Here is a 15888-nt window from a genome sequence, read left to right as displayed (position 1 = left end):
CCAGGGAGGGATACTTCATATGTTGGATGACAGCATCACAAATTTTTTTTAAAAAGTGATTCCAACTAGCTGGACTAGGCCAATAGCAACAAGATTTAATTTATTGGGGATAAATGTAAAGTCCTGTCATAGGGTTCAAAAAGTCAACTGTACAGCAAATCATATGATAAAGATGTGGGGGATGTTGTTGACCACAGTTCTATAATAACAAAGTCTCAACTCGTTAATAAAATGCTAACTCAATCTTCTACTTTATTAATGCAAGCATAGGGAAGTAATAGCTGGTTAGACCACATTTAGAATACTATGTGTAATTCCGGCTGCCAGATTTTTAAAAGGGAACATAACACACTAGAGTGCTCAGACAAGGGTAACTTGGTGATGGGTCTGGAAATCACATTTACTGAAGGAATGATTCAAGGAACTAGAAATGTTTGGCCCAGATAAGGGAACACTTGGAGAAGATGTTGAAGCTGCCTTCATGTAATTGTAATATTGCTGTATTAAAGGGGAAGTAAATAATCTATGATGCCTCAGAGGGCAAAACAAGGATGAATGAGTGGATGCTACAGAGGGAGATATGAGCAGAAACTTTCTGATAGTCACTGCTGGAATAAGCCATGACTATGACACTGGGAGTCTTCTGAGGTGAGACGTCATGGGACTCTTGCACAAGGTAAAGGGGGAAATTAGAAAACCTCTTCTAACCTGTGCTTTCATGAACTTCCAGGTAGCAATATTTGTAGCTAGGGCGGGACTGCAAAGGCCAGACAGTGACCCAGCTTGGTGTAGGAAAAACAAGACTGGGCCATGTGTGAGCAGATCCAGGTGCCAGCTTGATCTTACTTAGTTATAAAAGACCCAGCTGATCACTCTTTATGCCTCAATCCCCTCATCAGTAAAAGAAACACGAAAATTATTGCCCTATCTTAGAATTTTTGAGGTGATCAGGGGCTCTATCTTATGACTTACTACACTTGAGTGCATTTATTTAGTCACTCAGGTCCTTGAAGGCAGGAATTAGGCCTTATTCAGGGCAAAGGGTTTGGCCCTTGATAGGCCCTCAATAAAAGTTTGTTGAATAAATGAACGCAAGAATGGAGACTGTGGCTGTGAAAGCACTTTGTAAGTGGTACAAAGCTAATACAAACATGGACTGTCATTCCCCAGCCCCGCCACACCCCCTACATTATTTGAGATGAAAACTTCAATGACAATGACCCCACTGAACACTTCTGCTAAGAGTCAAAGATCATGAGAATTTACTGGATCTTTTTAGAAGAGAATTCACCTGCAAAGGGATAATTTTAATTTGCTTTTTGGGGTTCAAACAGCTCATTCTTATTGCTATTTCAATGGCTCAGAAATTGCTTTTCATAAACAATTCAATGACTTCCCATGGCTCTTAAGATAAAAACAAAATCCTTGATTGGAGATACAGGATCTTGCCAGGTTTGGCCTTGAATTACCTCACTAGTGTCCTCTCCTACCCTCTTTTCCTTCATCTGGCACTATGGCCACACTGGCCTTTAGATCCTCAAAAGGACCATGATCCCTCTCTGAGCACCAAAGTTTCAAATATGTTGCTCTTTCTGCCAAGAAAAATCTCCCACTCTCTTGTCTACTTAATGCCTGTTCCTCCTTGAAGGCGTAGATGCCAGGTCTCATACCAAGAAACACAACCTTTGGCCTCTCAAACTAGTCTGCTGTACACTCTAACAACACAAGTGTGTCTTTCCTTCATAGCTCTTATCAGAGTTCACAATAATACAATGACCTATATGATTACTTTCACTATCTCCTCCTCACATAATCTCCTTGAGGGCAAGAGCAGTGTTTCACATTGTTCACTATATTTTATGGAGTCCCAGCACTAAGTTATAATGTCTGGCACAGATTATAAACTCAGTAAGTATTTGTTGATTGAATAAGTAAAGTGTGCTTCACAATGTTTATATTAGTTAAATAGTAACTACTATGTTTTTATCTTTTTGTTTTGAATTTTTCATAAGAATGTTGCCTAACTTTGATAAAAATAAGGCTTCTGACTACCAGAAATTGAAATCCCATACACTATAACAGGATTCTAAACTATTTCCCTGATAGGATCAAAATTATGACTTAAAATGAACAATGTAAGCTTATTTTTTATGCCTCACTTATTTATTGACAATTTTTTCCTCCCTACAGTCAGGCTACCACCCACTGTCAAATCATGGATAAGAGTACCAGCTACCACTTCAGGGCCTCTGGCTGAGATGTCTTCTAACCAGATGCAGGCCAGGGACACAACCCCAGAAAATCCATACCAACTTTACAATCAGAATTTTGTGATTCTTACATGCTATCAGGTCTTCCCAATAACTCTTGATCCAAAGAAAACTTCTTTGTGTGATTATAAGGTTATTTTGTGCATATTCCCTCTCATATTCCATTTCAAAATTATATAACATGACACCTGTCCTATTTATAAAATCGAGGCAAGGGGTATATCTATGGCTGACAAAAGCTAAAGGAGTTTTCTTCCTTGTGGCATAATAGGGATTTTACGATGTTTTAAGTCTACTTTTTTAGGTGAGCTTTGAAATTCACATCTCGTGCCTCAGACCCAGGGCTGAGGAAAGGCTCCTGGCAGACAAACTCACTCCTACAGGAGGTGCTTCCTTTCATCAGAGGACACAGCTCCCTTCACTCCCCAGTGATTTATATGTCCTGGTGTATTACTGAGAAGATGTCGATGAGGGTCTGAAACAAATCTTCCTCCAGAATAGGAAGTAAACCATGGTCTGCAGGACATATGGCACACAGCTCCTCCAAGATTAATGGGAACATGAGATTTTGCTGGGTCCTCAGATGAGGGATGATAAAGGTGTTGGAAAGAGTAACTCCCCTTAGCTTTGAAGTATTCCTGACTACAGAGATTTGAAGAAATTTAGAGTGAATGGGAATCCCCCACATAAGGTTTGGCAGGCAGAATGCCTGTGGTAAAGAATTCCCTAGACATATATAAGCACGGTTTCAAAAATCTTCACACTGATGCAGGAGAGTTCAGGGACGCTTGAGAAGCTTGCAATATTTATTTGTAAATTAGTATTGGAGACCAGGAACATCTCCTGAGGCTACACAGATCCATGAGATTTTCATTGTTCATTAAATGAGCACTGCGGATGGAAATCATACCCCTGGATAGTTTGGGACCACTACAAATGCAGGTCTCCAAGGTGAGCGTGGCCCCCAGGCCGCTGGGCCATTCTTGTACCTGTGCCTGGCCATGTCCTTCACCTGTTTCCAGAGCTACTGTTCTCCCCAGGCCCCCACCCCTTTCCCTCCCTCTCTTATAGATGATTCATTCCATGCTTCACAATAAACTTAAAGCCACTGAGTATCAATTCACGCAATTTTCCAGCCCTATCCCTCCAAACATCTCTACCTACACCTGTGCCCATCTCCACCTCTTTTCTACTGTCAGACAAGAGGACGTGGCCCTTCTGTTCAAGCAGAATTACACTCCTTGTGCCTTGGATTTGTCTCTCTGGGCAACTCCCTGACTGACTCCTTTCCTACAGTATATAAGTAACTTCCTCCCCACTGATCTCATTTGCTTCATGGCCACACTCCTTGAAAGAACAATTCTCACTTGTTCCTCCACTTCCTCACTTCCATTCACTCTGAACTTGTAATTTAATTGTTACCTTGCTTCCGTCTTTCCACCATCTGACAGCCTGTAAACTTTCTCTTTCAGGGGCTTCCACATTTCGACCCTGCCCAGGTCCTTTCCCTCCCACTCTGCTCGTTCCTTCTCAGTCTCTCTTACTGCAATATTTACTTACATGTTGGAGTTTCCCAAGGTTAGGCCTGGGACCCTTCTTTCTTCTTTTACATGATCTCTCTTAGTAACCTACCTTCTCATTCATTCATTCAGTCATTTATTTATTCATTTGATATCTATTAAGATCTTACTGTGTTGACAGGCACTCTGCTGTAGGCTGAGGATGAATAAGGCTGGTATCTGAGTGCCAGGAATCTTGACTTGGTAGGAAATCATTTAAAGAAATAAGTGCAATTAAATATCACTAATATTCTATGAGTATGTAGAGGGTCCCAGGGGTGGGGAGGAGACTTCACAGGAGTGAAAAGAGAGACTCTCGTGAGAGCTGAGAAAGAACGTGCCAGCATTACTGGGGAAGAAGGGAGGAATCCCAGGTAAGGCAGTAGCATTCAGAGCACAGGCTTTGGAATTGGGTAGGTCTGGATAAAACCCTAGTTCCTTCTCTTATAATATATGGGAATATATTAGGCCATGTTACATCTGGAGGTCTCAGTTTTCACTTCTATCACATAGAGATGATAGACTTATCTTGTATGGCTGTTGTCAAGGTTAGAGAAGAATGACTGTAAAGTGCTCAGCACAATGCCTGGCATATAGTTAAGTGATCATTAAATGACAGTCGTTATTATTACTATAAATATATTTATAAATTTAATATGTGTGTTGTAGCCAATACAATGGGACCTATTTCACAGGCTTGTTGTGAAGATCAAATGAACTAATAGATGTGAAAGAACATTGAAAAAGTACAGAACAACATTATTCAGCCATAAAATGGAATGAAGTTCTGATACACGCTACGACATGGATGAACCCTGAAAATATTACACTAAGTGAAATAAGCCAGACACAAAAGGACAACTATTGTTTGATTCCACGTATATGAGGTGCTTAGAATAGGCAAATTCAGAGCCAGAAAGTATAATAGAAGTTACCAGAGGTTGAGTGGAGGGGAGAATGGGGAGTTATTGCTTAACGGGTACAGAGTTTCTGTTTGGGATGACGAAATAGATCGTGGTGACGGCTGTACGACACTGTGAATGTACTCAATACCACTGAATCATACACTTAAAAATGGTAAATTTTACCTACACAGAAATGAAGTGCTAGGTTTGACAAAAATAATACCACTAACATCCAGAGTAAGACAGAGACAAATCAGAACATTTAATCTGTTCAAGTTTTTAAAATTGTACTTATATTTCTAGAGTTCTATGTACTACTAGTACAAGTATATATATTTTAAAATTAGTAAACTTTCAAAAGATAGCATTACTCTAAGGTTGGTATTATGATTGTCCTAAAATCTGGACAGACTACCTTCTATACAGAGAAGTCTAACAATTTTATTTTGTTTTTGACCTTGGATTAGACCCAAGATGAGCTTGCTTTTACCAAGTGCTCCTCTCTAGTAAACAGTTGTATAGTATACTTTGGAGATACATACTTGTGTTTGAGAATTTCTAACATAATGAGGACATTATGGATAATATAAAAATGGATACACACGAACCCTTGCAAAGAGACAAAAAGTTCAGCATTTAGAAAACTATGCTTAAAAACAGACAATCAGCAAAATTTTAGAAAAGGGAGTTTTTCTGTGGGCCTTAGCAGGACACACATGGCTCACTGACCTGTGTTCCCTGATTATTGATGTCAATGGCATCACTCCACTCAGTTGTTATTTCATCCAGCAATTCTACTCTCAAAAGGAGGCTAGGAAGTAAGTCTCTGGTCTTGCAGTCTGGATAACTGGAAATCTGATGATACAGTTCATGATGAATTGAGCACTCAGAAGGAATTTTTCTGCAATAAACCTCAAACTTTGGAATATCTAAAATTAAAAAAAAAGGCATATACAAACTTAGGCCTTGAAGACAAAGACTTAGGAATATTAAACATAATGTGGCAAGAGAAACTTCTCAAAGAGGGATGAATAATACTTTTATTTAAACATTCTTCATAGGATCACAGGTAACTACTGAATCAAAAATCTCTGGAAAAAACATAGGTTTTGTATTATTTAAATTAAATGCTATAAAATATACCTCTAATATTTTCCCTTATAAGTATTGTTACTGGACATCTGTTGTGGAAAATTATTCGAGGACTAGGGTCTTCTGAGAGGGTTAAATAAATCACTCCAAAATGTTCTTGATATGTCAGTGCAATGGCCCTAGAAGAGAATCAGATTAAATGACAGAAATGGTTTAGAAAAAAATGAATGCTTTCTCTCATGGTACATGCTTATTTAGGTTTGCAATATTCAGAACCCTATGACAGCTTCTCTTTCACAGATCAGAAGAAACGTTTTCCAGAGAAAGGAGACCATCCTCTCATCTACTAACTGCTATATACTAATTATATGGTTTACTGATTTTTTCCAACAATATAACATATATTTATCAAAAAATATTCAAAAAGTGGGGAAATTATTTAAAAGAAAATAATGCATAACTTCTACTACTCAGAGAGAGTTACAGCTAACCTGTGCTAACTTTTCCTCCTGCTGTTTTTCCCTCTATGCATATGTGCCTTAAACTCTTCAGATAGGGTGCCTTCTTCCTCAAAAGTGCTTGATAAATTTTGGCAAAGGAGGAGCTGATGTGCTTTTAGAAGGACTACTAGAGAATTTGGGTACTTGCTCTTTTTTTATTCTAAAGGCTTATAATGTTTGTTGTTAATTTTCACAAGATCATCATTCTTTACAGGATCTCCATTTTGACTACCAAGAACAAACCTGTATTGTTTGGCATTAGAAAAACTGCTATCTAGGCACAGGCTGCCCTTTACAATGGAGAGAGAGAAATTTTCCAATTCAGACCAATAGACTGCCAAATAATATTCCATATCAAAGCCGGAAAAACAAATTCTCTCTGAAGTTTCAATTACATGGACTGATTGTTCCAATTAATCAAGCAGATTAGGTATTTGCCAAACATGGCCCTCAGTTTAAAATGCTGATTAAAAAGGGTCAATGAAGCACTAAAGAATTTCTCATTCACCATTTATCCTGTTCACCAGTGTGAGTCCTTCCCAAAGACTGTATCTGTCTGAAATCTCAAAGTGAACTGTCCATTAGCATTTGGAGAAATCACATTCATCATATCATCAATGTACACTATTGGGCTGAGGGGAGAAGAGAGGAGGAGATGGGACAGTAGGAAGTGAATTCACTTTCAGAATGCAGTCCTTGGATTAACACCAAAGTTGTTTCCCCAGCCTAATTTTGAGAGAGCTGGGCAAGCCACCCTTAGAGAATTTCTTTTCGATAGCCAAGAAAGCTGGGGGCCAGGACTAACATATGGTGCTTTCAATCTAATAACTAGCTTAATGTTTATAGATAAGATTAAATTATATTAATGAAATCCTGTCCTATAATTCTTAGAATTTTAAACATAATTTCCAAATGAAATTTTATTTTAAATTTTGTCTTTCAGTTTTAAAACTAAGTTTTGTTTTTTAGACGTAGGTTCACATCACTTTGAAAAATACTTCCTTAAACTCACCACACTTAAACTCTCCAATCAGAATATAGGGATAACCACTTCTCTCCAGAGTTAGGGATAAAAAGTGTATAAAATCAGGGATGTTTGTGAATGTTGTGAAAGAAGAGAGATGCGTGTAGCAAACAAACCCTTATGATAATGTTATCTTTTAAAACATTACTATTAGAAATCTCTGTATACATCAGCACGTCAGGATGGCTAAAATCTCAAATGAAACCTATAAATTCATAATCACGAGAATAAGGTACTTCTCATAACATCACAATATGTTTTCTATTGCACTTTTTACATATACCATAAATAAGGTATTCCTGACAGCTACAGAAAGGATATACTGCATGCAAAACAACCACAAAATTAAAAGTCCAGTATGAACAAACCATTACATGTCTCTGGCTTGATTCTGTGGTTGTTACTTGCATAACTGGTAATTGGTAATTGGAGTAACTTGCATGAAGGAACAGCCACAGAATAGAGTCTTCTGTGACTTGTGTTTATCTAAGTTATCTCTCTTAATGACTTTTTGAGAAAAACTCCATTTTGAAGTAAAAGTAAAATATGGGGGGAAAAAAGGTTTTCCAACTTAACTCTCTCATATTTTAACCCTTACTTCTTATCATCTGACAACGGCTAAGAAATCGTAAAAGAAAGGTAACCTTTTTATTACTATATATCGCTGCTATTCTACAGTCCAAACATCATCTTTTTCCCCCAATATATGCTGCACAAGAGAAAATCTCATCAGTAGTACACTGGGGCAACCCATATGTGATCATAACATTTGCCCAATTGTATACAATATCCTAAGCCATTAAAAATGTACCTGGTACAGAATCCATTTCCCCTACAATTCCTGAAGGGCACTGCCACACTCTGTCTGGGAAACTCTTGTCTAACTATAGCTGGCAGGCTCCAGCACTGCGAGCTGTCGGCACCTGCAGTAGGAGAAAACGCCAGCAGGATCTGTTTTTGAAGCAGAGATGCATCCAGTGGTGACTGACTGATGTCAGGCATTAAGTCCCAGCAAGGAAGGGAGCTGGATTTCACAGCAGGCTGCTCACCACCGGGGCAAATGCTGAAAGTAGCACTGTCTGGAACGTGAAAACACTGAAAAAAGAAAAGACAATATAGAGAGAGAACATTCACTGCAGTAATACAGAGAAGTCAAGCTTTTTAAAGTACAACTTCTATCAAGCCATAACTATGTATTCTCAGGAGGTGGCCAGGTGGGGGACATGAGAATATTAGAAATCCTGTTCCCATGAGAAAGCCCTAATGACACAATTATAAGCAGTGAGAGCAGGGTCTGCTTTTTTAGGCATAATGAAACACGATAGTGCTGAGGTGGTTTAAAAGGTGATGCAAAGTTCTCAATATCCCTCAGGTATCACAAAACCCTAGATGCTGAAGGGGTAGAAATGCCATGTGTTGGAGAGGGAGTCCTCTTGGGCAGGTATGGCTGAACTGAAAGGTTGCAGCACCCTGGGGAACCTTGGGAAGAGGAGATCTGATTGGGATATGGAACTCAGAAGACTAAATTTGTTGAAGGCCCATCCTGAGGAAGGAGGAAACTCTGATCCCAACTTTCAGCTGGAATTCCACCTGGTTTCTAACACCTTAGGGAGTGTCAGAATTTGAGACTTAAAAAGGACCTTTAGAGACAGTTTACTTGAACCTCCTCTTTCACAGCTAAGGAAGCTGATTTCCAGAGAGCTGATGACTTGTCCAAAATCAGAAAGCCAGTGAGTGGCAAAGCCCAGGCAGAAGCCAGGCCTCCTGCCTCCTGTTTAGTGTGTTTCCCACTGCCTCACACAGTCTTCCTAAGAGGCTAGGGATTCTCATGTCTTTAAAAAATTCCCACACCTGCCTGAAGCAGGTCAGGGCTGAAACAGTGGACACTCCTCGGCTGCAGGGAAGAACATGGGCCTTCCCCTTCTCTCCAGGAAGCCGAGGAAATGAGGAGTTCATTGTGATGCTGGTGTTGTGGTGGCTGCTGGCGACTATCATTTCCTGAAAGCCTAGCCTTTTAACTCATATTTTCTCATTTAATCTTCACCAAAAACCTGCAAGAATACAAAATTATACCCATTTTCAGATGAGGAAATGTCAGTGTGGAAAGCCCTGACCCAGTGTCTCAGGAAGCCCCCCGGTGGGGAGAAGCAGAACTATCAGGACACATGCTGATTCTCTGTTGGGTCCTCACTACGAGGCAAACACTGTTGACCTGCGTTTCCCAACTGCGTACTGCTGGTCACCTATTTATTTTATTAATACTTCAATGAACCAAGATGAAATTCTACTGTTCTGACATTTTTGTAAATACTACAATGCACTCTAAGTTCAGAAGAATGAGATTTTTATCCTATTTTATTGTTCTAATGTAATTTTGGGGGGGTGAGAGTAAGGGATAACAATAAACACAGACAAAGTGAAAGAAAGATAATACTTTCCTATATGAGAGTTTCAATAGCATAAAACAATAGCATCACTTAGCATATTCTGTTTTGAAGTCCTTTTAAAATATCTCCTTACTCTCTCAAAATTTAACGGTTCACTTTAATTGTATAAAGAACTGAACCAAAAATCCTTCTTGGATTCATTTTCCGTGTATTCTGCCATTGAGATGTTAATATAAATCAGCTGGTACATTTTCATATTACTCTCCTTGTGGACACAGAGCTCAATGCTCCCAGATCTGTGGCTCAGTTGGGGCTGAGCTTTCTGTCCACGTGGCTCCTCCAGGCACCTCTGCCTGTGAGGCAGATGTTCTTTTCCACGAGACTTGAGACTCAAGAACCAGTCCTCAGGACCACTTCCCTTTGGTTTAGTGAGCATGCTGCAGCCTCTGAGCAGATGGAGTGCAGGCAGCACTAACCCAGCACTGTGTCAGGATCTGCTGCTTTGTAGAATTTCTGCTCATTAGTTACCTTGGAAGTGCTGATGATGACATCCATGGTTTTAATTAAACCAAAAATAAATGAATTTCTCTTTACCTATATTCAGTGTTAGCTTTTTATTTGTTCTAGGTTAGAAAAAGTTTATGCTATTTATTGTTCATGTATCAAAACTTACGAAAAATCAGTCATGTTATGAATTGCTTACCTCCTTTCCAGAATGGGGTTTGGAGACAGATAACTGTGGTTTATAAAATATTTGATATGGAGTATTATTGACTATTGTAGTCTTGTCTTCAATCTGAATAATTTGTATACCTTGCTGTACCATGGAGGAAATGCAGAATTGACACAACTGCAAGACAATTGATGACAGAGTAATTTTTAAAATATTATAAGGCATATAAAAACCTCTTGATTACACAACTAAAAATATACAACTATGCACTGGGGGGATTTGGGGAGAAAAAGCCAAAAAAAAAAAAGAAGATTGGCAACAGTTGTTAGCTTAGGTGCCAATCTTTAAAAAAAAAAAAAACCTCTTTATTTTTCTTTATTTTTCAATGTATTTATTATTTTTATTACACACACACACACACACATATATATATATATATATTTTGTTTTTGAGGGAGATTAGCCCTGAGCTAGTATCCACTGCCAATCCTCCTCTTTTTGCTGAGGAAGACTGACCCTGAGCTAACATCCGTGCCCATCTTCCTCTATTTTATATGTGGGATGCATGCCACAGCATGGCTTGATAAGCACTGTGTAGGTCTGCATCCGGGATCCAAACCAGCAAACCCCAGGCTGCCAAAAGGGAATGTGTGAACTGAACTGCTGCGCCACCTGGCCGGCCCATAGAGAAAAAAAAAAAAACCTCTTGATTACTTTTAAAAGGTCATTTTATCTATTAGTTTGCTCAGGACAGTACCAATTTTACTTCTTGTTTCAGAGTACTCAAAGTCCCCTTTCAGTCTCAAAAATGTCCTAACCCCTAAACGGGGCCACTATTTACTCTACAACAGGGTACTTTACAAAGAAGTTACTTTCACTGTTACTCTAGAGTAACAGAGACTTGTTTTCAAGTTATTTAACCAATTCTCTCACAAAATACTTATCTATAAAGCACTTATAATGTAAACAGATGCCAATCTTTTTTTTTCAACATAAAGAATTCTGTTAAGCATTCCTCCTCCTCTTTCTCATGCTCATCACGGCAGCTATCTCACTGAATGTCTAATATAGACTGAGGCGAGTTCTGAGAACTTCAACAATGATGATGACGATGAAGAAAACAATAATGATGGACCCTCATATATTGCTTTCTCATGCTCCACATGTGTTAAGTGTCTCATGCATATTAACTCACAGAATCCTCACAACACCCAAATGGGGTAGCTACTATGACCCCCATTTTACAGAAGGTGAAAATGAGGCACAAAAAGCTTAAGTAACTTGCCCAAGGTCATAAAGATAAAGCAAAGTATAGTTGGGGTTGGAAATCACGCAGTCTGGTTCTATGGTGCTGCTGTTTATCACTAATATGTATTATCTCATTACCTTACCACGTTACAGGAGGAACTGATGCTTAGAGAAGATATTACTCCCCTAAAGATACCCATCTAGTAAGTGGTAATGTCAGGTCAGCAGTTCTCAAAGTGTGGTCTGGGGACTCTTGGGTGAGGGGTCTTTGAGATCCTTTCATGGGGTCCAAAGGTCAAAACTATTTTTATAATAATAATAAGATGCTATTTGTCTTTTTCACTCTAATTCTCTCATGAGTGTACAGTGGCGTTTTCCAGAGGTTATATGATATATGATGTCATCGTTCTCACAGCTAATGGAATGTATGTTTATCTATTCTTGTATTTTAAAAGTTTTTTGTTTTAATTTCTAATTTGATAAATATCAATAGATACAACCCACATTAAAAAAAAAAAAGGTTTTCGGAGGTCCTCAATAATTTTTAAGAGTATAAAGGGACTCTGAGACTAAAAAGTCTAAGACTCACTACTAAAGAATAATGAGATATAAATATATAATAATATATACATTTTCCAACAGTTCATTCATTCATTCACAAACATTTATTCAGCACTTGCTGTGGCCACTTGTGAGGTGTTGGAGGTATAGGCTGTTTGTATATCATAACATTCTTTCCAGGTTTTGATGGTAGTTCTCAACTTACAACTATTCAACTTTGGGTGATTCACAAAGAGCTTACAGCTCTTTGCCATTTATACCCATGTTACAGTATTTTGGCCAGCAGAGCATAAACATGTGTTGCCCAGACAACTTTGAGGAAATGGATACCAGCCTTGAATACTAAAGAAAGATCAACTTCTTTGTATCAGAGAAATTTATTTTTAAAAAGTCACCAAATGACCCTAACTTTTCTTAAGAGGTTCTTCAAAGATGCCTGTCAAAATCTAACTTCTCCCCAGAGAAAGGCCATTCTGAATTATACTACTCTGATGTCATATCCCTTCTTTTTCTGATTTGGGACAGTTAAAATAATGAAGCTATTACTAAGCACAGCATGAGACCTCTACATGGTACACTATGATACTGTACTTTCATACATACAGTTTAATGTGATTTGTTACTATATTATTCAGCTTAATTGGTTTTCATAGACTTCAGAAAAGATTTATGCTGAAAAGCACACACCATTCATATTAGTTAAATAACTGATTATGTTTTTTGTATTCCTATCTTTAAAAACATGGGTACCAGTCCCCTGTTCAAACATACAACTCCCTCTTTATAACACTGGTTCTATGGGAAAATCAGAATTGATCCACATCATTTTGCTCAGGATGCCCTTTCCAGGAACATAAACTTTGCTGCAGGAGTCTTTGTCTTTTTACCCAGTGCTCAGAATGTTAGCAACTCTACTTCCTGCTCTTAAAAAAGGAGGCCAAGTATAATTTGTGGATATTTTGGAATAAGTTCATTTTTCCCCTCACCTATGATATATCAAGTGACTGCTGAGTGTTTTGAAATAGAGCCGTTATTGGATAAATTATGTGACACAGCTTTTGTCACTGTTAAAGGGAAAAAAACCCCCTGTAAAACAGAGAGGTCTCAGAAATCATGTGTTTCACTGTTATAAATTGTCTAGAACAAGTAATACCAAAAAGGGATTAAAAAAGAAAAGGGTAGATTCATTTTATATAGGTTGAGGGGATGGTATGCTATTTCTTCCGAGCCACAGAGACTTTGAGCCTACCTTCTGATGTCCTGGGAAAGCACCAAGTCTTATTTCGGCATCAACAAACCCTTCTTCGTCCAATGACACAACTTCACCATTACCTCCATCTTTCCACTTTGGAGATGTCAGGTTATGGACCAGTTTAATTGCTACTGACTTGTGCACAGTGTTGGTATTTGCCCAGTATATTCCAATTTGAAAAGCTTCCTGGAAAAATAATGTTTCAATTATGAAATATTTTTCTTAACTTTGATATTTTTACCTCAATTCACAGGAAATTTTTAAAATATTCTATAATAGGTCTACTTAGGCAACCAAATCTATTATTATTATTTTTTGTAATGGCAATATATATTTTATTTTAGACCCAAAAGTTTCCTTTGATTCACAATAGAACTCATATTTATGGAAGGGGGAACAAAAACAAACCCCAACTGTGACTACTCTGTAAATACCAAAGATTTAAAAACTAAGTTTCATTTCATTTGACAAAAGAATAATATGCAACATTAGGTCCATGTAGGTCAACATTCCAGTTCCATAAGGTAACATCATCTGATTATTTTTTTAAAAAAAGGAAAAATACAATTGAATAAAGATGTTTATGAACTGGAGCTCAAAAAAAGACTCTCAAATTATTCTATATCAGGAAAACATTTTGTGTAGGAGTTCCTTGTACTCTATTTTCTTATAGATTTATGTGTCTTCTTAAAATGAGCCAGGCTTATCAAGAAAATTCTCTTATGATGGAATATAAAATCTTCCTGTGAAATTTTGCTTTGCAATTAGGTTTCCCCCTTGAGTCAGTAATGATTCCATGTCGTTATTATTAACAACTGGGTAGACATCATGATTATGGACATCCATCCAAGTTCACATATAAAGGAAAGAAGGCCCTGACAAAAATGGTTGCTCAGAAATCCTCAATTCTTACCCATCTTGCAGATCTCAGAGAATTTCTGTAGGAACCACAAAAATATCTAGGAGATGGGTAAGCACAAAATATGGATGGCTCTACAACCTTACTATATCCTGAGTAGACCGGTCCTAATGCACGTCAAATATCCTGTATACAATGGAAATGAGAATGTAACTAGTACAAGTTACTGAATTTAACAATAACTCAAACGTGAATACTGCTGATGGGCAAAAGGAAAAAAAGACATCTGAAATGTCTTTGAATATCAAAGAACATTCCATACCCCTTACATATGCATCTAAGAGGACAGTTTTCCACAACTGATTCATTCTGTTAAGAACATAAATGCAACCTCAGAATAAAAGCTCGTTGTTGAAAGAAAAGAATTCATATTAGTTAAAAAAATTATAATACCTGAAAATTAGGAGGGATAATAATTTTGCCAGCAGGAACCTGCAGAACAATCTTCTCTCCTTCAAATAGCCAGAGGTCCCACTTGGACAGATTGATAAGCAGGGCCCAGGGTAGAAGTTCTATCAACAAGGTTCTAACATATGGCTTCCAGACTGACAGCTTCACTCGCATTGGGCTATCCCACTGACTCAGCTGTTCATTCCTGTTCAAATAGCACATCCAAGAGACTCAATAAAATATGATAACTTCAGTATTCATGAAATATGTTTAAGGATTCCACACATACCACGCTCCTATCTGACACCTCTTCACACCAGAGTCATCTAATGCTGAATGTGCATCCAGGGGAAAGAACTTTTCATGCAATTATGTTCTAGATTATGAGTAAAGCAATCCAACATCTACTAGATGGTAAAAGGTCAGAATCTGATATAACATACAAATATCTTCTTTTTTTAACCACTTTTTATGGTAGCTAACATTTTTGTGAATCGTCATTTATTTCTTAATATTGAGAAATGTTTGTAGAAAAATAATGCTGGAGAACATTACCTGTCATAATCCTTTTTATTATAGGGCCATATGGGTTGAAGGGACTTTTCCGGCCCATAGAATTCATCCAGGATCTGATTAACTGTGCCCCTAGGATGTATCTTAGTGGCTATTTGCTTAATGAGGGATGTTGAGATGGGAACGGCACAATGTGAAGGATCTTCTTCTTCTCTAGGAAATGGAAAGAAAAAAAAAAGAATAAATATTAGACTTCTAAAGTGGTCTACAATTTATTGAAAAAATCTGACTACAAATGTATTATAGACCGATACTTTTTTGAGATTGAGTCCACTTTTGGTGACTTAGGGATTGATAACACAGTTTTTGGATCTGGGCCCTGGCTTTTCCCCTTTTTCCCCATTTCTCCCCACCAAGCTTGGGTGAGATTTCTGTTCATCTCTTCTTCCACAAAAGAAATTGTGCGAATTACATTTTCTGATGATCTCTCTTGTTTATTTCTAAGCTTAATGAAAGAGGCTGAATTTTATCTAAAACTATAGAAGCGAATACTAGGCAGGGCAATTAAAAAATAACATTCTCATAAGATACGTCAT

The 15888-nt window shown here is 37.9% G+C and overlaps 1 protein-coding gene across 6 annotated transcripts in view; it reads right to left on the bottom strand.

Moving 5' to 3' along the window:
• VPS13B (vacuolar protein sorting 13 homolog B) overlaps positions 1 to 15888 on the bottom strand; it is a 777317-nt gene that overhangs the window by 33946 nt on the left and 727483 nt on the right. For all 6 annotated transcript variants that reach the window (XM_070631834.1, XM_070631835.1, XM_070631830.1 and 3 more), the window contains exons 48-54: positions 15335 to 15505; positions 14783 to 14984; positions 13468 to 13656; positions 10441 to 10587; positions 8162 to 8445; positions 5878 to 6005; positions 5464 to 5663 (exon numbers count right to left, since the gene is read on the bottom strand). In XM_070631834.1, the coding sequence (XP_070487935.1) occupies positions 5464 to 5663; positions 5878 to 6005; positions 8162 to 8445; positions 10441 to 10587; positions 13468 to 13656; positions 14783 to 14984; positions 15335 to 15505 (1321 nt within the window). The remainder of the gene's footprint in view (positions 1 to 5463; positions 5664 to 5877; positions 6006 to 8161; positions 8446 to 10440; positions 10588 to 13467; positions 13657 to 14782; positions 14985 to 15334; positions 15506 to 15888) is intronic.

Source organism: Equus przewalskii, chromosome 8 (genome assembly GCF_037783145.1).
Source record: "Equus przewalskii isolate Varuska chromosome 8, EquPr2, whole genome shotgun sequence".
In the NCBI taxonomy this organism is placed as follows: Eukaryota; Metazoa; Chordata; class Mammalia; order Perissodactyla; family Equidae; genus Equus; species Equus przewalskii.
The sequence above is the reverse complement of the archived record's forward strand: the minus strand, read 5'-3'. Positions and strand labels throughout refer to the sequence as shown.